Below are 23,271 nucleotides of genomic sequence, written 5' to 3'. Positions count from 1 at the left end.
ACACAACTCAGTTAAATATGTAATTTTTCATACAGACTGGTTCCAGACAAAAGAATTCTGTATAGCTAAACTTCGTTTTGATTAGTGTGGCAACACTATTTATTTTTATTTTTTCTGTTGGTTGTAAACCTTATAGTGAATGTCCTGAGTCTTTGTTGCAGTATGATGACATTAAAATTAGATTGTAGGGGTCTTTTTTTGAAGTTGATGGGGAGTTGATTTACTGGCTGGTGGTGACTGAGTGAAAATAGTTTTACCAGTTATATTGCAGTGAACTTCCAGTTTTATTTCCTCTCAAATTTCTATTTTTTGGTTTTCAGTGCAATGAAGTTCAAATTTATAGGCTCACTTTTTAAACTGCCTGGTTTTAGAACACTAACCATCAAAGCCTCATTTCTTGAATAAATCAGAAGGGGGAACATCAACCACAGGAAACACCCAGCAAAACTTGAAGTTTCTCTGTCTTTGGAGATTGTCGCCTGTGTGCTGTTCAATGCTTCACCCCTTCCTTTTATATTGATTTCTGGCTTTTTCTCTCCTCTTTGGCCCTTTCTGTGTGGACTGCAAGGCAAAGGTACGGTAGCCCTGCTGTGTGCATGTCCCTGCATGCCAGCCCTGTGCTGCCCGGCTGCATGCTGTCTGTGCCGGCTGTCAGGGGCAGTGCAGGGCCCTCGGTGGGTGGTGCTGCTGGGAGTGCTGGGTGGGTGCATGTGCACTGCATACTCCCAAATTCTCCGGGCAGGGACGCCAGAGGAGCAGCTGAATGGGATTTTGTAGCGTCCCAGGGGAGCAGGTCTGTAGCTGTTTGTAAGGGTTGTTGTTGCTTGTTTCAGGGCAGGACAAGGCTCTTCCATGAAATCACCCTCCACCCAGAGCATTTCCTGGCACTGTGCCTAATAAAATCAGTAGTGTGTTGGTAATTCTGCAGAAAATGAAGCAGGCCTTCAAACTTAGGAAAATCAGGGCATAAGGAAAAGATCTTGATGAAAACCCAGTGATCTGAGCAGTATCCACTTCTGCAGTGCTATGCTCATTTCTTTGGTTTGGAAAGTGACTTTTTTCACATTCACAAACTTGTCTTTATTCTGTCCGTGCAGAATTGTATTTAAGCACCATCTCATTTTGACTTCAGACTCTGAGAGCAACACAGTTACTGCCAGAAAATTTTCAGATGAAAAATTGCCTTATGTAAATTGAAAAATAAAAAACATTTTTGACAATTGATAGCCACCTTTATTTCAAGCATTTGGCAAAAGCTTTTTATGTTTAATCCTAAATGTGCCTTACTTCCAAGCTGATAATACAAATCTGGAAAATCATCAGATCAGCTTTTATAACCTTTTACATTTGTCTATTTTTATTACTTTGCCAGCTTATTAGTAGAAGCTCACTGATTTTCTGATCTTGCTTTGCCTTGGAAGCAATTTCATCCATATTGTAGTTGAGTTTTTTCAAAAAAATCATACCTAATGGCTCTTACTTGTGTGTCATCTTTTGACTGTCTGGAAACAAGAACAAGTATTGAGGCCTTGTTTGTTTTGAATTGACATTGCAGCTTAGGGAAAAAGAAAATGACTTTTGAAAGTTCCTGTGGGGATACATATAAAGATGTAAAACCTTTCCAAAGAAAGCTGTGGAAGATTCTCCTTGTCCGTGCCTGAGACAGGTTATTGATGGCATCACTGACAGGCTTAGGCTGAAGTGGAAGGTACTTCCATGAATGAAAAAGTCATTCACCTTTAATATAAGGAGCTGCAGTATTTCCCTATTTTCAAACAGATTTTTATGGTTAGCAGGTGGTATTTTTGTAAATGAACTGCATTTCCAGGCCTTTGGAGCAGGCGTTGTTTCTTTGGATCTTGACATCATTTGGAGAATATCTCTCCGTGAAACTTATTTTCCAGCTGTAGCTCTGTTTCCTCTGAACTTCCATGGAAATCTTTTATGATTCATCTTTTTCCTTGACCTGTTCTGATGTATGTTGTGAACATCCCTGTCACAGGGATGTCAAGGTGTGTCCTAGCAGCCTGGCCAAGAGTGTTTTCTCCTCATCCCGAGCAGTGCTTTAGAGTAATCTAGGAGTTCAGTTGTTGTTCTTGCTGACGTTTATTTCTGAACTTCCCTCACTCCTCTTCATACAGGTGGGATTTGAAAGGTGGCTCCCACTCTCATCTGTCTGAACAGACTGATGAATGCATCACTTTGGGCAGGAAGTGTAGGATACCTCCATGCTCTGTTTCTCAGCCAGCACATTCCTAGCAGTGCTGCAGCTTGGAGAAACTTGTTCCATGCCTTGGGCACATCTTCCAGGGCATTTCTGCTGCTCAGCTGTTTCCTTGCTCCAATCCTTTCCCTTCCTTGTTGTGAATTCTGCACACAGTGTTACTGTGGTGCTTCTGATACATTTCATATCCGTGTAGTCTTCATTCCAGTAATTCTCACAAAGCATCTTCTCCCACTCCCTCATTCAAAAGCAGGACAAAAGTGGAGACACATGGAAAAAGCAGCTCCACAACATTTTTCTTAGCTTTTGAGAGCAGTGCACCAAAGCAGGCAGAGGGTTCTCCTCAAAGCTCATGCAGAGCAGCTTCTTGTAAAGCGCTCATGAGTCTCTCATGGTGGGAGCCTCCGAGAGCTTGGCCCAGACAGAGGTGCCCGTGGTTTGTGGTGTGCAGGAGTGGACAGGGCATGGCCCTGCAGCAGTGCAGTCCCCTGCAGGCTCTGCAGGGGCACCTCCTTTGCAGCAGCCTGTGGCTCAGGGAAGGAGCTCCTTTATAGAGTAAGACCTGTGTGCACCAGAACTCGTTGGGTGTTTTACCTGTGTAGCTTGGAGACAAAAGGGCCTTTTCCTTCCAGCCTTGGATCTTTAGCAACAAAACCAAGGGGCAAAATTACAAAATAACAGTAGAATTACAATGTAAAATTGCACTTACCAAAAGCTTCTGTTGGGGTTTTGTAGTTGATGTTCAAATGCGGAAATACAAGACTCAGAAGGTAGAATTAATTTTGTCATCTTCATTGCTACAACTTAAGCACTGATGCAGAATAGTAAAAGGGAAGCTAGATACTGCTTTGATTTTTCTAGTAGTATGTTTCTCAGTATGTAATACTTCTGCATTTCCATATTTCCTGTCCCTGGTTTGTACTTTAAAAAATATTTTTTTTATTTCCCTGCAAGACAGTGTCCCACTCTTTCTGTTCTAACATGATCTCTCATCTTGTAAACTCCTTTTTAAAAGAACTTAACTGTAAGTCTATGAATTGTTCATGTACCCCAGGTGAATTGTAGATGTGAATAATTCCATGATGTTAATTTTAACCATTGCTCTTGGTTTAATTTTTTACCAATTGTTCTGCTCCAGATCAGAACCAGGCTCTGCGGCTGTGTCTGGGCAGCACCGCAGTTGGGGCCCAGTACGGGGCCATCTCTGCTCTCAGCATCAACAATGACTGTTCCAGGCTGCTCTGTGGCTTTGCCAAAGGACAGGTAATTCCCACAGGGTGAGCTGCTCCAGGGCTCTGTCCTGAGGTTACCTGGAGGTGCCAATGTCCCCTCAGTCTGGAGCTGTGTAGATGTAATAAGCAGCACATACAGCGGGGTGTGCCCAGAGCTTTTAGGGACAGCCTATTCCTACCGAATCAGGTTTCTGTGGAGGAAGTGAGTAATGCAGAATATAGCAAAGAGTTCATTAATTGTAACTAATTCTTGGTAAACTCAAATATGCAAGGGCTTACTGGGACAAGCAGTTTAGTCTTTCTAGGTTACTCTCTGAAGTCTCTGCATGCTGCTTTTTATGTGGTGATGATTTGAAATTCTTGAATCTCATATGTAACCCCAAAAATTAATTTTTGCTAATACCTTACTTGTATGACAGAAGTAGCATAGCTTTTGAATGTAGGGAAAAGGAATTGAGTCTGTTGTAGTTTTATGCCCTTCTCAGAACCAAAGGAGAGAAAGCAATTCCTGGACAGAAGTAACAAGACTAAACCAAAACAAGGCGACATTTCCTTGGTAACATTTAGAGGAGTACAAAGAAGGCTGCTTTTTGTTTTTGCATTCATTTCCCTTTGCTCCTATGGCTTTCACCATCATAGTGGATACAACACACCCCTGTGCCTGTGGTAGGGCTAAATGACAGCCTGCTGCAGGCCATGTGGAAATACTTAATCCATGCAGGACAGCACCCAGTTTTAAATGATACTCAGATAAAACATTTTGGAACACCGGCTCTGAAACATAGGGTCTAGAATAATTGATAGATGATTTATAGGATCACATAAAGTACTGTTTCCCTTAAAAAAAAGTTTTATTCAGATTGTAATCTCAGCTCTTCTGGGCAGTTATGCAGTGAGTAGTTAATACTCTTCAGTCATGCAGTGAGCAGTTTGGGACTTCCTGCTTCTTAGCAGAGAAATGGCTTGAACTGAATATTGAGTACAAGCTGAGGTTTATCTTCCTACCTGCCTTGTCACACTGAGCAAGCTCAGGAGAGGAGGAACAAGGTTCATGGTAGCCATGGAGATGCTTGAGGTTTGCTCAGGGGTGTTAGCAGAGATTTTTCACTTGTTCTGTGAGAGAGAAATGCATTGTACTTGTTGGATGGTAACAAAGTTATCTTGCACTCTTTCATGTTCTTATTAGGCAGATAGCTGTGAGCTGAGGGAGATGGGGCAGGTGGGGACAGCTGGGGAAAAAGGACATGATTCAGAGTTGAGATAACACATGGTGTCAACTCTAAGCAGACAAGTGAACTGCTTGGAGGAACAGGGCAGGAACAGATTTCAGGTCTTTTTCTTTGATATGAAACCCCTATTAACCCAGAGTGGTAATGTCAGCCTAGGAATTGGTTGCAGTACTGTAATCCATGAGGTGATGGAGAGAACCCCTTGACAGTGAGTGTGTACTGAGCACAATCTGCTTGCAGATCACCATGTGGGATCTGGCCAGTGGGAAGCTGCTGCGATCAATAACAGATGCCCACCCTCCAGGAACAGCCATTTTGCACATCAAGGTAATAAACCCTAAATGTACTGCTTTTATCCCAGTTTTGTTCAGTCAGATGTGGTGACTTTCCCTGTGCAGTACTTTTAGATTTTAGATGAGAGCAGATACCTATGCAGTGGTATCCAGAGATGAGAAGAATGAGCAGAAATTCTATTTCAAAATGAAACTGAGTATACTGACATAATAGTTTTGGCTGTGAGTTGTACTGTAACAAACAACAGTTGTTGTCTTTTATAACTCCTCTCTCCAATGCCAAAATGTATGAAGAATTAGTTGTTAGAACACATTTCTCTAAAACTTGCCATGTTTTGACCTGAATACATGACTTGCCAACTTTCAACTTAAAAGAATCTGAGCTGTAGAAAGTAGCTTCTGTAAGCAGTTTTTCAAATAGCTTGTTGGGGATGTTTGGGGTTGAAAGAGAAATCATCTATGGTTTCCTGTTCAGCATAGTGTTATTGTCATACACAGAAAATCATATCTGAGTTTGTGCCTGGCTTTGTTTTACATGACCTCAGATGTTTGTGGGCTTACAGACTCTGGATTGCAAACACCTCCAGAAGTGTCCCCCGCCGAGACTGTGATGCTTTATTGTCTGAATTATTGGTATTGTTAGAAGTTCAGGATATTTTGGATTTGGGTCTGTCTGTAACTGCAACCCATCTGCCAGCTCTGGCCCCAGCCCGTGGACTTGAGGCTGAGAGCTCTTCTAGAGGCACCTCAGATTTTGTTGTGTTGTAGTTCTGAGCTGCAGCATAAAGTAGTGGGGCTTTGGTACCAAAATCTGCAACAGGGCTTGCTGGGGAAATGAAGGTGAAACACAAACCTTGCTTTTCTTGCACATCATAAACAACCCCAGTGATTGTCTCAACTCGGTGAGGTGAGTTAAAGGTGTCTTTCTGTAGGTGCACTGCTTGAACTCTGTGTGTTGTTATCCTGCCATAGCATGTTTTTTTATAGCCATTTTTTGGTAGTTTATTTCTTAGGGCCATTTTAATCTCGTTTTCTGCTCAGTTTACAGATGATCCGACACTTGCAATTTGCAATGACAGCGGAGGCTCCGTCTTTGAACTGTCATTTAAGTAAGACAATAACTCTACCCAGAGAAAGTACAAGAAACCAATTCTGGGTCATCATTTCTAAAACCTAGGGAGAAAAAAACCCATTGAAACCGATAAAGCTACTGCCTGAATGTTGAAGGTGTAATTTAGGGCTGCAGTGTAATTTCTCAGCTGAAACAAGATGCTGTGTGGCAGTGCAATAGCCAAAGAGTAGCCTTAGTTGTTAAGGTGTCACTGTGTTGTCCAGAATTTGGCACTCCTTGTAGCTCCTGGCAGCTGTCACAAAAGTGCTGCCTCTTATTTTTCCTTGGCTCATTAATGAGAGCTGTCCTGCAGTAGCTGCTCATTTTACTCTTGGCCTCTTCAAGAGGAGGAAGGATTGACAGTCAATCTGATCAAGTGCAGGAATTTCCCAAACCTTATTATCAGATAAGATCTTAAGGAATTCTTGTGTGTATCTGAGCAGCTGTACTGGCTCCAGTGGCGTGTCAGAAGTGATCCATGGAGCTGTGCAAGGGACTTTTTAGAAGGAGTGTTTATGAGGAATCACTCCTGGGATTGTTGGGCTGCTGACAAGCTGATCTCTGCTCTTTGCAGGAGGGTTATGGGAGTGAGGACGTGCGAGTCCCGCTGTCTCTTCAGTGGCTCCAAGGGGGAAGTTTGCTGTATTGAGCCATTGCATGCCAAGGTTGATTTGAGAGACCATCCTATCACCCAGTACTCACTGCTGGCCATGGCCTCCCTCACTAAGGTAACTTGCTGCTTGCAGGAGGCTTGATGTGAGACATCACAAAGGAGAAGTTCTCTGATGAATACTCAGACATTTTATTTTGCCTTCTTGCTTTCCTTGAAGATCCTGGTTATTGGCCTGAAGCCGTCTCTGAAAGTGTGGATGACCTTTCCCTACGGTCGTGTGAGTAATAAAACCAAGCAGGTGCTTTTTGGGTTATGGCTACAAACATTTTCTGGGAGGGAAGGAGATGAGTTCAGGAGCAGGTGTTTGGTACCTCTGCCTTCCACAGCACTGTGGAATTGCAGTGATAATCTGTGGAGATTGTGGCAGAGGGGAGGTGAGAAGGCTGCTAGCAGCTGTGCCTCTGGGAAGATGCTGATTTTCTCAAATAAGCGCAAGGAAGTCCCTCAGCTTCTTGTCTTTCCTGCTGCAGTCTGGATGCACCCACAGATGAGATGTTGACCTGATTATGGCTACAATCACCTTGGGCTGGGGCCACTGTTTTATATTAGAACCATACAACAGACCCCTTAATTACAGGGACAGGAACCAGGAGGAATTCAAGCATTAAACAGTCATATAAACTCTTGACTATTCACTTTCACTGGTCAATGGCATAATTCCTCTTGGAAAAGCAGCTAGGGGCAGATGTGGGATAGGTTATGGTAGGAGAATGGAGACAAGGGGGATGTCAAGCTGCAGCTTGTTGTAGTCTGTGTATCCATGTGGGATTGGATGCCCCCTGAGCAGCTCGGACACCAGTGGTTTTCTGCTGGAGTGTCCACTTTGCCAAAGGCACACCCTGCTCGCAGACCGGAGCATGGCTGGAGCACAGAGCGCAAACTGCTGCCAGGAATTTGCTTTGCAGCCCCTGTGTGTACAGTCAGAAGTGAGAAGCAGCTGATGAGCCACATGTCTTGGAGCTGAGGGTCTGCCTGGAATGCCTTAACCACTGGCTGTGCCTTTTGTGTGACAGATGGACCCTTCGAGTGTCCCTCTGCTGGCGTGGCACTTCGTGGCTGTGCAGAACTCGGTGAACCCCATGCTTGCCTTCTGTCGAGGAGATGTCGTGTACTTTCTTCTGGTGAGCCCAGCCTGTTCTGTGCTGCTTTCAGGTGGTCACATCTCATCCACACATTCAGGGATTGAGCCTCTGTCTCAGTGACAGTGTGATAGCTGAGCATGCTGGCAACAGCTGCAGCTTCCCACTGGCTTGGGAAAACCAGCCTGATGGTCACTGCTCTTCAGCTGCAGTGGTGCCTTTGCCTGGAGGCACGAGATTTATCTGTTCCAGAAGTATTGATTTGCAGTGTGTTACTGGAGGTATAAGTGTGTGGATTGTTTTTAGGGAGAACATGTGAATTTGAGACACTTTGAGCTTTTGCTTTAAAACATGAGTCCAGAAAAAAATTGTATAAAGCACTAAGAAAAGAGCTTTCAATCCTGTTGATGTGTAACCTGAGGGCACGGTGCTCATCCTGTTTAGATCTGCACCAGTTACACCTGCAGATTATGGTTGTTTGGAGACAATTCCGTGCTGATTTCAGTATGAGAGCAATCCCTAGGCTTCTGAAAATCTGGCATTTTGGCTTTGGAGTGCTAAGTTTGTTTCCCAACTCTGCTATGGTGTTGGACCTTTAGCTTTGGTTAAGCACCCAGATGTGTTGGCTGCATTCTGGATTGAATCCTCTTTCTTCTCTCTCACCTCTCCTGGTAAAACTGGGGAGAAAGAAAACGGTGCATGTTTAAACTTGTCTTGCTGAGATGCTTTTCTGGGGGGAGCTCAAGATTCCTGGAGTCAGTGTGGTGCCCTGTGGGAACTGAGAGGCTGAACTGAAGGAAGTCTTTGAGTCTGAGTCAGTCTTGTCTGATTTCTCTTTTAGGTCAAGAGGGATGATAGTGGTGCAATACATGTCACGAAGCAGAGGCAGCTTCACCTGCACTATGATCTCATCAACTTTACTGTAAGTCTCAGTACTACAGAATGGTTACGTTGGTTTTTTTTTTGCACTAGTTTTCTTGTAAATGTATCTCAGTAGCCCTTAGTTCCGTGCCCTTGTGTTTATCTGGTGATAACTAACTGAAAATGTCCTTATGCTTGGGGCTCTGTGGGAAACCAGCACAGTGGGATAACCACCTGTGAACGGGTGGTGTAGCTGTCTTGGCTTTGACACCTCTGGAGAGAAAGTGTGCAGGAGCATAGAGTGTGCCAAGAGGACAAGAGCTCTGGTGCTTTGCCATTTGTCTACAGCTGTTTGCTGTGAAGATTCCACATAATTTCTCTCCAGAAGGACACTCTTTATCTCTGCCTTTCAGTTATGCATGTGCACAGTTGTGAAGTGGCTGTGTGCAGCAGCAAAGCTACTGGCTCTCCCAGAATTCCCAGTAGGGGTACTCAGGGATATGGCCAGAGCCTGTTTCCTTGGCTCTAATGGAGAATGCGTTGCTGAAATGTGGAATTTGCTGCTTTTGCAGTGGATCAACTCACGGACAGCAGTACTGCTGGACAGTGTGGAGAAGCTGCACGTCATAGACCGCCAGACTCAGGAGGAGCTGGAGACCATCGAGATCTCAGAGGTTCAGCTGGTCTACAACAGCAGCCACTTCAAGTCTCTGGCCACGGGGGGCAATGTCAGCGAGGCCCTGGTAGGCACTGGTGGCTGTGTGTGTTTGCAGCTGTGTTTAACACAGGCCCTAAGTGGAGCCTGGAGGGAAAAAGCCTTTTGGGAGCATCCTAGAAGTCAGACATGGTGGTCATGTGGGCAGCTAACAGACAGCTCATGTTTCCTTTTGTGCATTGAAGGTTGTAGGAACTGCTCCTCCTTTACCAAGCTTTGGAATAATCTGTCTAGGATAAAAGCTGATGTGCTTTATTCTTCAAGAGATATTTTTACTTAATACACTGCAGACTGGAGCATTGGTTATTGGCAGTTGTAGCAACTCTCACTTCAACAGTTGTGTTCCCATCAATGTGTGGCTTACACATTGGCTCTTGAGGGAGATATGTGAAGAAGCAGGTGTCAAGGAAAGGGCCCCTATAACCTTTTGGGATGTGAGGTACAGAGCCCTGCTTCATCATGTCTTTGGGGTAGCTGGAGCTCAGCAGCTCTTGAAGCTGAGTTCATGAGCAGGAGGAAGTGACAGCAGAGCTCTTTGACTTACTACTGCCCAGCAGTCTGTGGTGTTCTTTCTCCAGCCTCATTTGGATTTCTGCATTACAAAGGATCTTGGAAGTGTGTTTATGTTGCTTGGGAAAAAAAAACAAAATGCAGTTTTACTTGCATGTGATTTTTCTCCCTGTAGGCACTGGTTGGAGAGAAAGCTTGTTACCAGTCCATCAGCAGCTGTGGGGGTCAGGTCTTTTACCTTGGAACTAAGGTAAGTGGGGAGAATGTTTCAATAAAAACACAGGGCATTCACTGTTGATGGTAGCTCTTCTAGAAAAGGGCAATTTGTCTTCTGTGGAGATGTGTATTGGGAAAAGGATCTTTGTGCACTTGTGTTATAGGGTGAAGGAAATGTGCAATAATTTGGTTTTAGCCAGGGTATGGGCTGAGTAAGACATTGTCATAGTTTCACAATATCCTGATTCATTCTGCTCCAGGGTAAACTTAGCCTTACTTTACTGACATCTCGTCTGTCTCAGTCTCTGTTATAAATGTGTTAGGGAAGAAACAGAAGAAAATAAGACAGCAGCTAAAACTGGGCTTCTATTTACACTGCTTGAGGGTTGTTTTATGTAGTCATTTGTACTGGTGTGCTGTGGTGGGTCTGTGGGGTACTACAGGCTGCATGAGCAACTTCCAGTAAATAACTTCCAATTTCTTTTTTCTTTCCTAGTCTGTTCATGTCTTGACACTGAGAAGCTGGAGAGAGGTATGTTGAGAGGGAGACTGTACAGCTTAGGCTTGAATTGCTTAAATCTAGCTCAAAGGAGGGAAGGAGCATTTGTGAAGCATTTTCTGGGCACTTGTGTTCAGGATTCCTGATTGCTACACAGAGCTGGTGCTGTGGCTACACTGATTTTCATGGGGACACTGGGACTCCTGTTTGCATAAATTTCCAGGGTGAATGGAGACCCTGTTCTCCCAAACAAAGCATCATGCCTTGATCTGTGTCAGCTTTTGTTAGTGCAGTGCATGACTTAGGAAGAGTGTGTGATGCAAGCCTTGTGTCTGCCACACAGGCATCCAGGAGTGAAAGAGAATCTGCTTCACTTGAATTTGTCTCCAGCTACTGCAGGAGCTGCATCATAAAATCCATCAAAGACTACCTAGAAAGTTCCTAGGATTTTAGGTCCGTGCTGGTTGAAGATTGTTTTGGAACATCATTTCTCTGACAGCTGAAACCCCATCAATGCCCTAAACAACAACACTAAACACTAAAGTTCTTAGTGATGAATTTAGATTTGGTCCTATGTTGTACTTTTCACTTGAATCAAACAAGTTTTGTTTTCCTTTCTGTATCACCACTTTGCAGTATGTTTATTCAGTGTGTGCATGTTCTCTCTCAGGCTTTTTTTGCAAGACTAAGCAGAGCTCTTTCAGCTCTCTCGTGAGATTACTTTCCCATTCCTTTCTTTATTTGTAGTCCCTGTTCTCTGTGTGTCCTGTGTGCTCAGTTTCTTGGCCATGGGCACACAGTTTGCCACATGTTGCTCTGGGTAAGGTCTTACAAGTGCCATGCTCAGTGTCACTCCACTGTCTCTGCTAGATGTGTCATTTCTCCTGCATCCTTGGCTCTCATTTTTCTGTTCCTTTGCTATGTGATGCCAGTGACTTGAGTACTCTGGGGATTCACTGGTGCCCTGTAGCCAAACTGATTTCTGCTGAAAGTTGCTTGTGCTGTTGGGTAGGATCATTCTTCTGTTACCAGCTTCAGGGGCACATCTCTCATGTCTGTCTGTTCTTCTGTCTCACCTCACATGCTGCCAATTGGTCATCAGCAAACTTTAGTAATAAATACCTTATGCCTATATGTAGAAGGCTTCAATGAATCAAGAATCAGCTTCTATATTCCCAAGGAGATCTGGTAGCCATTTCTTTGCAATCTCATATTTCTCCTTTAAGCAGTGACCTTCACCATTTTTCCTCTTGCTCAGGTTGCTTTAGGGTTGTTGTCCTCATCTATGGTTTTAAACTCCTTCATGTGACGTTGTATCAGGACTTTTAATAGGCTATGAACAGCTGAGCTCTGTTGAGCTTTTAGTTACCAGGCTTGCTTCTCTCTGCTGGTTTTGTCTCCTGCCATTCACCACTGAATTTGGTTTAGTAAGCTGTAATGAAGAGTCTTGTTCTCATCCATGATTTCAGGTACAGATTTTCCTGAGATTCAAAGGTCAAATACAATTTGTGCTCTGAGGCAATCCCTTTCTAAATTGCTATATGGTTTCTGTAGGGCCTTAACTGAGAGCTGGAATTGAGTGTGTGGTGATTAGGGTGAAGCTGAGAGTTAGTTCTTGCCGCAGGACAGGATGCTGGGCTGAGACCTGGAATCTCTTTTTCTCTCAAACATTTCTTTGACACTGACCTATCATATCAAGGCCAGTGTGTATTAACATTTCCTTGGCTATTAAAGGTTCCTTAAAGGAGAAACTACTTGTGATCTGCTTCAGTCCTTGCTGACTGTGAGCTCAGGAGACAATAGGGGGAGGATGAGTACACATTTTGCTGAAAGCACGGCAGAGTAGTTCCCTCCAGGCTGATGTGTTCCAAGTGATGAGGCAAGGATGCGGAATGGAAAATTTTTATCTTTTATCAGACAGTCAGTAATGCTGGGAGTCTCCATCCATCAAGCATCTGACTTTAAATGTCCCCTCCTAGGGACTTGATGTACTGGGACCTGACATTTCTTAGCCCAGCAGAAAATGTCCATTTGAGAGAATCTCTGTGAGATCCTGTCCTTTACTGCAGTGTGGTGAGCTGAGGTGTCTTGTTGCCTTGCTGTGAGGAACCATGACCCTCTACTGGGAAATGCCAGTCTTAAAGGGGAGGGAATCATCTTTTCTGTCGTTCTGAGGTCTGGTATTCCTTGTTATTGTAGAGAGTTGACCACCTTCTGAAACAAGAACGTCTCACAGATGCCCTGGCTCTTGCTTGGTCCTTTTATGAAGGTAAAGCAAAGGCTGTTGTAGGTAAGTTTGGGCTTGTTTACTTTTAACTGAAACCTCTAGGGATAGTTTGAAATATCTGCACATATAGGAATCACTTTTTTAGGGGAAGAAAACAGAATTTAATTGAATTGAAGAAGAGAAAATAGGATGTGTTGCTTTGAGTTTGGCAGAAGCAACCTTTATATGGAGTAGTTTGATTTTTTTGAATTTTTTGTTAACCATAGTCCCTTTAGCAACTTGCTGATTTCAAATGAAAGGCTTGATCTGTGTGTGACTCCATCCTGTTGTCACTTTGCCATGAAAGAAATGGATGCAGATGTTGAATATCCAACCTGCTAAAATGCTCCTGAAGGCCATGCATGACCTGTAGGTATCTTTCAGAGTGGTTCTCTGTCAGCTCTGCTAAGCAGGTGCTCTGATCCAGATCTCTCCCCTGACTGTACAAGGAACTGAAAGAATCACGCTGGCTTTTGGCACCACATTTCCTCTGAAGGAGGTTGCTTGAGAATTATGTTAATTATGCCAGAAACTGCCACTTGTGTGGTCAGATTTGTACTGGAGACATTGATTTTTACAGCAAATAATTTCTGATGGCTTTGGCAGCTGAGATGCAAGTTCCCAGGACAGGATCCTGCTGTGAAATTGCTGGTATATGAAGATGTGTTTTGTTTTGATGCGTGGATATAGCACAATAAAGCAGATAATAATGCTTTGAATAATAAAAAACTGTCTTTTTGGGTTGGCATTTATTATATTTTCCCCTTTTAGTGCACTTTATTCAGCTTCTTTGCATCAAGACCTCCCCCAGCAATTACCCTCATGTACAGTCTTTGACAGCTCTCCATTAGTTGTTCTCTCAGTGTTAAAAAGCACTCGGAAGTGTTCCTGCCATTCCTGTGCTGGAACAGTCTGTAAGTGAGGAGAACAAAGCTTTTGGAAGAGGAGGGGGCTAAAAGTAGAACACAAAATTGTTTATGTACATATCCTGACCCCTACATCTCAAGGGTAGTTGCGTTAGCATCTGAACTCTGGAGTTTTTTATTTCTGCTGGTAGCTTAGATGAGAAAAGCTTTGTTTTTCACCTACTCCCTCATTCTTTCTAGGCTTGACTGGGGACACGAGCAAGAGGAAAGCAGTCATTGCTGACAGAGTGAGTCCTTGAGCTCTTCCCAACTGGATTTTCGTGTGTGCTGGTGTGATACTGTGTTCCTGAAAGGAATGGCTTCTGTCCTCCATGAATTAATCTGACTAGGTCTAGAACATGTACATGCTCCTCTCTTGCTAAAACTGGGAGCAGAATTTAGGAAAAAACTTGCAAATACCATTTGGGTAGAGGTGGGGATATAATCTGCAGCATTAGCAATCCAAAAGGAGACATTATCATCCAGGCCTGGAGATCTCTGGTCCCCTCACAGTGAATCTTTTGTGTAGGTGGCTCTGGAACTCCCTGACCTTTGTTTGGCACATGTCCATCAGTATGTGACTTGCTGACTCCCAGGATGGAAACTGTGCTCTGTGTTCATGTGGACATGGAATAAACTCTTCAACTGATCCAGTTCAGTTGTTGCAGGAGCTTGCTTCTGGGAGGGGTGTGTTTGAAGTACACACTTATTGCAATAATTATTTAGCTGTGCTCTGTTCTTATTATATTTGCAGGTAGCTGTGTTTTGCTGTGTAATATACTTTAACTTGAGCTGTGGGTAAAGTCATGGCCCAGATGAGCCTTGTGCTTCAGGAGGTGTCCACCAGCCTGAACACTGGCTGTGGGGCTGGCTGCCCAGCTCCATGGTCAGTTCAAGTTAGTGTGGGCCCTCAGTGACCCTCTGGGCACTTCTGTGCCATTGCCACACCACTGTCTCCTGTCAGCCTCTTCCCCTGCTCCTTCCTGCTCACAGCACTTCACACCCAAAATGGGACAGCAGAGTTTACAGTGCTGCCAGCCCCAAGCCAGTCTGAAATGTGCTGCCAAGCAAGGCCTCAGTGTAGGATTGGAATGAGTTTTCTTATTTATTGTAATTCAGATGGTTGAAATCCTTCTCCATTATACCGATCGGACTCTGAAGAAATGTCCTGACCAAGGAAAAATCCAGGTTATGGAGCAGCACTTTCAGGTATGGTGCTCCAGAAGACTCTTGGAGGAATCTTCTGGCTTTTTAAAATTAACTTTGTTTTGCTGCAAACATTACTTGTCTGTTTTTGAAAAAACCTTGCTGTGGTTCAGCTCAACTCTCACCTGTTGTGTGCACTCAGGAAATGAGGACTTGGGTATAGTGGGTGGCAGAGCAAAACCCGTGTGCTCTTTGTGCTCTGCAGGAGTGCCAGCAGAGCCTTTTTCCATATGCACTGGCATATGGAAAACCTGTAACCGTGCCAGCTGAGTCAGAGACCTCATTGTTTCTGCTCTGTGTCGGCCAGGCTGTGTTTCGTGCTTTGCAGGGTGTGCTGCTTGGCAGGGTTTTTGCCAGCCAGTCCTTACACCTTTGTTGTGTTTGTTCCCCAGGATGTGGTGCCTGTCATCGTGGATTACTGTCTCCTGCTGCAGCGCATGTAAGTCTGGGCTTGTGGGCCTGTCCCCCAGGTAGCCCCAGTGCTGTTTCCTGTAACACCACGTGGTGTAGAGGAATTGCATCCCATCATTCCATAGCACACATCACATCACAGTTCAGAGGGTTTTGCTGCCTAAAACCCAGTCCCAAAGTCAGGAACTCAGTACCCACACAAAACCATCTCTTAAATTTGCACTGATGTGTTAAGGAAGAAAAGTTACTTTGAACCGAGAACCTGCCTTGATAGATTTTCCTGTCATCCTGATCACTTCCCTTGATAACAATAAACATAACATGATAAAAGCATAAGAAATCTGGCATACTCTAATTCTTCAAAATAGTTGTCTTCACATATGTGAGATATCAGTTTTGATATTAATTTCTTATCTAAACTACTGAATTCAGGCCACGTCTCATCATTAACTTATTCATAAGTTGGCCACATTTTATCTGAGAATCTGACAAGTTTGGATTTTAGAAGTGGTGACTCTTTTCAGGTTGGCTCCCACTAATTTTTCAGTACCAGACCTAAAGGACTATATCTCACAATATTCTCACAGGAGAATACACATCCCATGTCTTAATACTTATGTGTAAGAAAAACTGCAAAACCTAAAATAAGTGACAGAGGGAGCAAGAACAGTTAAGATGGGGGTTTGGAACTCAAGGTACACAGGAGCTAAACCCGCTGTGCCAGTGCTGGCCCCAGGCCAAAACTCACCAGCTCAGTGCTAAAACTCTGCTCTTCCAGAGAGCCTTACCCTCCTACCACGAGCAGATGAGATGGAGAGTGACAAACATAAAAGCAGCTCTGTCTGGACCCACTGGGATCCTTCCCCATGGAACAAAACTATAAGAGATCTCTTAACACCTAACTCAGGTGTTAAAACAAGCAAAATACCACCTTTATTCAGTTACGTGCCTGTGTGCCAGATCCAAGGATTCCTGGGCTCTGATACCTTCTGGACTGCAGCTGGGGCCCTCTGGGACTGCTGGTGAAGGTAGGGGCAGGAGCTGTGTGTTCCTCTAGGGGCTTTCCAGGTGCCTTACAGTCCTGATGGAGTTACTGAAAACCGATGCTTTGAGAGGCTGCCCAGAACAGAGACTAGGCAGTGTTAAAGGAGTAAAGGTATTTATTAAAAAGGCCTTCAAAGGATGCCCCTTGGGCACTACAAGAGCCTAGCCATGGCTCTACCCAAGATGGATGAGCAGATACGAGTTCTCACACTTTTACAAGTTCCATTTACATATTTGGGTTAATTGTCCAATTACAGCTTCAGGTTATGAAGTCCCATCCTCCCAGCTTGCTCTCAACTTGCTGTTGTTTGCACTTTTTGGGCCTGAAGCTGCAATGGTATCCTTGGTTCTCAGGCTGGTTTAGAGAACTTGCTAACACTTTATATGAAGTTCAGAGTTATATACCAATGCAGTACAGAATCTAGAAAATGTGAAAGCTAAAACTTAAGGCATTGCTAACAGCACTTTTTTGCTGCAACATCCATAGCTGATTTATACTGTGTAACTCCTCAGTGCAGGAGCTGAACAGGGCATTCAGTTCCAGAGCCTGGGAAATACAGAGAAAATGGGGTTTAATTTGGAGTCCTTGGAAAGTAGATGAGCAAGGAGATTTTAATAAAATTGTTTGACTAAACTCCTCCTTTCTCCTAGGGATCTATTATTTAACCAGATATATGACAAGATGAGTGAGAACTCTGTAGCCAAAGGCATCTTTCTGGAGTGCTTGGAGCCATATATCTTGAGTGATAAGCTGATGGGAATCACAGCTCAAGTGATGAAAGATTTACTGCTTCACTTCCAAGACAAGAACAGGTTGGAGAACTTGGAAGCCTGCATTGTGCATATGGACATCACCAGTTTAGACATACAGCAGGTGAGTGGTTGTGCTGCCTACTGTATTAAGCTCCTCTGAATAAATCAGCAGTTACAACATCTTGTGCTTCTAAGCATAGCATGGCATATGGGGTTTCCCTGTGTCCCTGGGAGCAAATTCAGTGAGGTGGGAATTGTACAATGTGGCTGGGTTTTGTTCCCTCACTTTTTTGTCCTGGCCTAGGTTAATGCATCAGCAGCTGAACGTGGTGGAAAATCCTTCAGGATTATCCCCAATTACTCTTTCCCATTTTGAGTACCTTGCCTGACATCAAAGGCTGCAGGAGAGCTGCAGTTGTGTTTGGCAGCTTGGGTACTTGATTTTGCACTGCAGGTAGTGGAGCAGGGAGGTGTTCCTGCTCAGCAGTCCTATTTTCTGGTGGCATGGCTTTCCATCTCAAGGGTGAAGCTGCTTGGGAACTTGATGTTATGATTCACTAACCCAACCAAACTACTGCAAGCAAGGTTTTTGAAGAACTGTATTTTTACAATGTATTCTTTAATCTCATATGAATATTAGAATCTAGACAGATTCCATGCTTGCTGCACGAGCCATAAGTTGGACACTCCTTTGGGGAGTTTGGGGTTTTCACAGAGACTGGTTCTGAAAGTGGAAATTCTCATTCTGCTTTAAGTTGTACTCTTGGATGATGGAAGTGCAAGGACAGGGCCTGGGGAGTGAGAAAAGGGTGAGCTGTGAGCTGTGCTTTGCTGCCTTGCAGGTGGTTCTCCTATGCTGGGAAAACCGCCTGTACGATGCCATGATCTACGTCTACAACAGCGGCATGAACGACTTCATCAGTCCCATGGAGGTAGGAGAGGCCCTCCTGCAGGAGGGGTTACTGGGCTGTTCAGCACACATTCTTCCTTTCTTCCTTTCTTTCAAACCCCAAAGCCTTATTTTAGTCTCTGTATTCTGCGTTCTTGCTCATTTCCATTTCAAGTGGGAAATCGTGTGTGATATGTGCAGTTTATTTGACTGGATGCAGGAGAGGAGAGAAGTAATTTGTAACTACTGTGCTTTAGACCACCAAATTCCCTGCTGAGGCAGAAATCCTCTGCAGAATTAGGGCAGGAAATATTATCACATTAATAAAATAAAAAGAGAAAGCAGCAGAAGATAATAACATGATTATTTAAGGAGACTGCATGTACACAATTCATACAAAAGGCCAGAAACAGCCCTTGCTCAAGGCAGGCCTTGTTCTGAGCACTTGGAAGAGATCTCTCAGCAGATCTCTTCCTGCTTCCTCAGCAGGAAGCACAGGACTCACTGTAGGGCTCTCTCTGAAGGTCCCCTTGATTCTGCTGGTTATTCTGGAGGTGTGCCAATGGCTCTATAACCACACTGTGTTTCACCATGGAAGCACTGCTGGTGTTTTCTCACTAGTGCTGAAATAGAGAGCTGGGACCATTGGAATGGGAAAATCTTCACCTGCCTAAGTTTTAGCAGCTGTAATCTCATTTGATTTTTCTAAGGAAGGAAGCTCTTTAGGCAGTCATGATTTTAAAAAGGACTTTTGAAGACTGAACAATGGCTGTATGAGTACAAATAACTTTGCTTTCTAGAGGCAAGTGTTTAGACAAGTCCTCGTTCTACATGCCCAAACTAGGCTCTGGTGACCCTGCTGAGTGAGTGGAAGGTTTGTTTAGTGACAGAATATACAGGAACAGGATGTGGGGCTGTTGGGTTATGCTCTGACTGACCTCTGGGACTCCTGAACATTGCTTTGCTTTAATGTGGCCTGTGCTCAGGGTTAGAGCTGATGAAAGGAAAGCTATTTTTTCATAAAACCAGCTGTAAAAAGCATCTTTTGCTGTGTCTTGGAGTCCTCTGTGCCTTTTAATTAGAAGGCATGGTGATAAAGAGTTTCTGTGGAAGGCACCCCACTGATCTCTGCTTTAGAACCACACAGGTTCTTTGCTTTGAGCTTTTCCAGCTGCTTGAGCCTTGCCTTTTTTCTTGTTACAGAAGCTGTTCAAAGTCATTGCTCCTCCACTGAATGCTGGAAAGTCTCTCACAGGTACAGAATGCTTTCCCTTTTAAGGTTTCTAGTTGTGATGCCTGACATTTTGAATATCCCTAGTCACTTCCAATGAAGAGATGCAAAAAGGAAATACATACCCAAGATAAGGGTCTTGGAGAACAGAAGAGTGTTCTAGAAGACTGTTTACTGTGTGGAAAGCTGCTCAGCTTTTTATGATGAACTCTGTGTGGGAGAAGAACTGCATCTGTCTCTTGTCTTGTGAAGAAAGGGTGACAAATAATTTTTGTTTTGTAGATGAGCAGGTGGTGATGGGCAACAAGCTGCTTGTGTATATAAGGTAAGGTCCTGCAGAAAGTGTGAGGTGTTGCCTAGGGTGGCACCAGATTTTAAACTTGCTGTAGTAGCAGAACCTTATTGGGAGCTTCAGGTTCTGAGAGATTGTATAAAATAGCAGTGGGTACTCACTACAGCTCACTTAAATTTACAATCCCTTCCTGTTGCACAAGGTGTGCATGAATAGGAGGGATCAAATTGGAGCCCAAGTTGCTATTGATGTATATTTTTAATTTCACAATTTGGTTTTGCTGTGTGTGAGACAGAGCTCCTTGACCAAGGGCTCTGTAGCCTCGTGTTTTGTAGCAGGCCATGTTCTGCCCTGCTTTTTTGGATAGCTGTGCTCAGCTGCTCCTTGCTGGGTTCCCTGCCGTTTGCAGGAGCTTGCACAGGAGGGATTCATTAGTGAATTCCTCTTTCTGGAGTCTGTGCAAGATTGTGAAGTTAGCTTCTGCCTTACTCCAGCTTCCTAAAATTGAAAATTTCGTGAGAGATACTGAGTTTTCCCATTACTTTCCTGCTGTGGAATGACTGCAAGTTCATGCAGTGTGTTGGCTCAGTGTGTATTAACAGCAGTGCTGCCTGGGATGCTTCTTGCTTTCACGATTTACAAAATAAATTGGTTTGCCTTGTGTAAAGAGCATCCTGAAAATTAAGTCAAAAAATGAACAATTCTCATTGTCTTTAATGTCAGGTATATTAAAATGCCTTTCCCCTCCTTTTCTGTAGCTGCTGCTTGGCAGGCCGTGCATATCCATTGGGTGATATTGCTGAAGATCTGGTACCTCTGGTGAAAAATCAGGTGAGAAACCTCTCGGAAGGCAGCTTTGCCATGTGAGGTTTTTAGAAGAAGCTGCATATGTCTCACTTCATGGGATTCCAAGGGAAAACTATTATCAGTGTGACCAACTGTGTCTTGGTGATAGGAGCATATCCCACTGTAATTACAAAGGTAATTTTTTAATGGATGAAATCAGTTGTTGCAGTCTGAACATTTAAACGTAATATTTTTCTTTCAATTGTAAGTTGGGGTGTGGGAACACAGAGTTCTCAGTGGTTGGGTTTTTGCCTTATTCTTTACCACAGAGTCACCAGAAATGTGTAGCTGTTTCTTCCTTGTAAACTTAACGTGTCAGATATGGGAGGGTCTCTCCTGTTTCCAAATGCACGTGACACGAGATTGACACTGGGGAGAAATGTCTCTAAGTAGCTTTTGCTTTTAGGTTTCTTGAAGGCTTTTTGACTCCTTTGGACTAATCTGACAATTTCTTCAAACAGAAGATGTTCCTGATCATCACTTTTTGTGCTCACAAAACTTATTCCCGAGTTTCTGTCTGGTTTTACGACAAATTTTTTTTTGTGTGTTTTTAGCATTTCAGTTCAGTTTCAGGGTTCCAGTGAGAGGAAGTGCTTTTTCTTTTGCACTTTGCAGTATGATGGAACAGCTGGTTTTTGAATGTGCAGCGGGTTTTTGTTTGTGGTTTTTCTGTTTGGATTTTGTTTCCTAGTCCAGGACTATTGTAGCTCTATGTATGTGGTTGCTCTGAGTTCCTGCAGCCCCTTTCCTCAGAGGCTGTGCAGACCAGTCCACTCCACTTTGCTGGGCCAGGCACTGGCTGTTGCCCTCTCTGAGTTGTTGGGTTGTGCCCTGCTCAGGCTCTGAGGGGAAGCAGGAGCCCAGTGAGCAGCAGCAGCCCTGGGAAGAGCCTTCAGCCTCTCCTTCCTGGGGTTCCTGGTGGTGTTCCTGAGAGCTGGGCTTAAGTAACACCTTTTTGTCTGGTGGGTTTGTTTTGTTTTCTTAAGCATTCCTAGCTGCTAGATTGGGATCAGGAGGCCAGCAGGGAAGGTGTGGATCTGAAAGGCAAGCTGCTAATTCCTGCTGGATTCACTGCCACTGTGCTGACAGGAAATTAACTCAGAACAGGAGTAAATGAACATGGCACTTGGAGAGGGTGGGTGGGAGAGCACATGGCCTGTCAGATGTCCGTGGGATCCCAGTGTGTACCCAACACGTCTTTGTGACTGCTGCTCCAGCCTGGAGCTGCCTGCTCCCTTCCTGCTGGCAGCCAGCTCTGCTGTGAGCCTGGGTGAGACTCCTGCAGCTGGCACTGCCCTCTTGGCTCCCTGGGATGGTCTGGACACTCCTGTCAGGGGCTCAGTAAAGGGAGTTTATTTTGGAAGACGCCCTCAAATTTCATTTCAAAGTCAGTGGAAGAGACAGAGTTGAAAAGCATCTCACTGAGTCTTTGCAGTGCCAAAAGCTTTGTGCCTCACAGCGAGGGTGCAAATTGACTGGCTCTTCCCAAGTGAATTGCTGACAAGGAGAGGAGCTGTGCCCTGGATAAGGAGGAGTTGCACAGCTTCCCAGGAAAGCTGCCAGGAAGGGGAGGGGAGTTTTCTAATTTCACATGCTTCTGTCTGCAAGTATAAATAAGCCTTTATTTTTGTTTGATCTTAAATTTTGATTGATCTTAAATTGATTGGTGAGTCTAAGGAGCGCTGACAAGCAACAGAAGATTGTCAAACAAGAATTGGTGGACTCCTAAGGGACTTTAAATCTGAAGTGCAAAGCAGATACCAGTGCTGCTTTCCCTTGTGCTCCCAGTGATCTGAGATCCATGGGCAGTCTGCTCACTGTGTCCCTGCAGGTGTTTGAGTTCCTGATCCGGCTGCACTCTGCCGAGGGCTCTCTGGAGGAGGAGGTGTATCCCTACGTGCGCACCCTGCTGCACTTCGACACGCGCGAGTTCCTCAATGTGCTGGCGCTGGTGAGACACCCTGCCCTTCTGAGAGCAAAATGTGCCAGTTCTCCTGTCATCACTGGGGTTCCTGTCAATAAAGCCATGCTTTAGCTAAACCAGGAGTTCCTGGCTTGGGGCAAGAACAGTTCTGGTGCTTGCTCTCTAAAATATCAGAGGGAGTCACAGTAGTCCTTTGTGGCCTTAAATACAGAGTGATGAACATGGCATTACACAGTGAAAGTTCTGGCAACAGAGGTAAAACAAGAATAATGTATCTATAAGGTGTTCTAGTACCTGTCTCTATCTCCTGCATGGAAATCTGTCTTACTTTCCAAATTTCTAGAATTTCCTATGTCTGTTTGGACCTGTTACTTTTACCTGAATGTGTAAAAACCATTTTGGTAGTTACAAAAGAGCAAATTATATCTTGGAAGCCACTGTTTAGAGATATGCAGAGAAGGACTTAAACTAACATTGTCTGCTTTGTGATGTGGCTGCTGCTTTGTTTTTGCTTTCTGAGAGATTCTGCTCCAAGTGTCAGTGTTTTCCCTCTTGCAGACTTTTGAAGACTTTAAGAATGATAAGCAAGCTGTGGAGTACCAACAGAGAATTGTGGACATTCTTCTGAAAGTGAGTATGCCTAAAAATGAGCTATGTTTGTATCTTACTGATGGTTTGCAATGCTCTGCAGTACAGCCTGTAATCTGGAGGAGGTGTTTCCAGTCCTGCCTTAGCTGACTGGAAAACACCTCTGAGAAGGTGCTGGGCAGGAGCATGGATTCACCTCAGCCAGAGCTCTCAGCTGGATATTCAGAAGTGTTGATTCATGCACTTTTAATATGCTGACAGAGAGGTCTCCTTT

The 23,271-nt window shown here is 44.2% G+C and overlaps 1 protein-coding gene across 1 annotated transcript in view; it reads left to right on the top strand.

The window, feature by feature from the left end:
* VPS8 (VPS8 subunit of CORVET complex) overlaps positions 1 to 23,271 on the top strand; it is a 67,122-nt gene that overhangs the window by 7,175 nt on the left and 36,676 nt on the right. Inside the window, exons 7-27 of the mRNA XM_063407838.1 lie at positions 3,363 to 3,487; positions 4,926 to 5,012; positions 6,020 to 6,087; positions 6,664 to 6,817; positions 6,920 to 6,979; positions 7,776 to 7,883; positions 8,683 to 8,763; positions 9,275 to 9,445; positions 10,103 to 10,177; positions 10,640 to 10,675; positions 12,842 to 12,932; positions 14,015 to 14,061; positions 14,933 to 15,022; positions 15,412 to 15,458; positions 17,126 to 17,348; positions 18,070 to 18,159; positions 19,320 to 19,371; positions 19,630 to 19,672; positions 20,398 to 20,470; positions 22,317 to 22,436; positions 22,968 to 23,039. Coding sequence (XP_063263908.1) covers positions 3,363 to 3,487; positions 4,926 to 5,012; positions 6,020 to 6,087; positions 6,664 to 6,817; positions 6,920 to 6,979; positions 7,776 to 7,883; positions 8,683 to 8,763; positions 9,275 to 9,445; positions 10,103 to 10,177; positions 10,640 to 10,675; positions 12,842 to 12,932; positions 14,015 to 14,061; positions 14,933 to 15,022; positions 15,412 to 15,458; positions 17,126 to 17,348; positions 18,070 to 18,159; positions 19,320 to 19,371; positions 19,630 to 19,672; positions 20,398 to 20,470; positions 22,317 to 22,436; positions 22,968 to 23,039 — 1,913 coding nt within the window. The remainder of the gene's footprint in view (positions 1 to 3,362; positions 3,488 to 4,925; positions 5,013 to 6,019; positions 6,088 to 6,663; positions 6,818 to 6,919; positions 6,980 to 7,775; positions 7,884 to 8,682; positions 8,764 to 9,274; positions 9,446 to 10,102; positions 10,178 to 10,639; positions 10,676 to 12,841; positions 12,933 to 14,014; positions 14,062 to 14,932; positions 15,023 to 15,411; positions 15,459 to 17,125; positions 17,349 to 18,069; positions 18,160 to 19,319; positions 19,372 to 19,629; positions 19,673 to 20,397; positions 20,471 to 22,316; positions 22,437 to 22,967; positions 23,040 to 23,271) is intronic.

This window comes from Prinia subflava, chromosome 11, assembly GCF_021018805.1.
Source record: "Prinia subflava isolate CZ2003 ecotype Zambia chromosome 11, Cam_Psub_1.2, whole genome shotgun sequence".
Taxonomy (NCBI): Eukaryota; Metazoa; Chordata; class Aves; order Passeriformes; family Cisticolidae; genus Prinia; species Prinia subflava.
The sequence above is the reverse complement of the archived record's forward strand: the minus strand, read 5'-3'. Positions and strand labels throughout refer to the sequence as shown.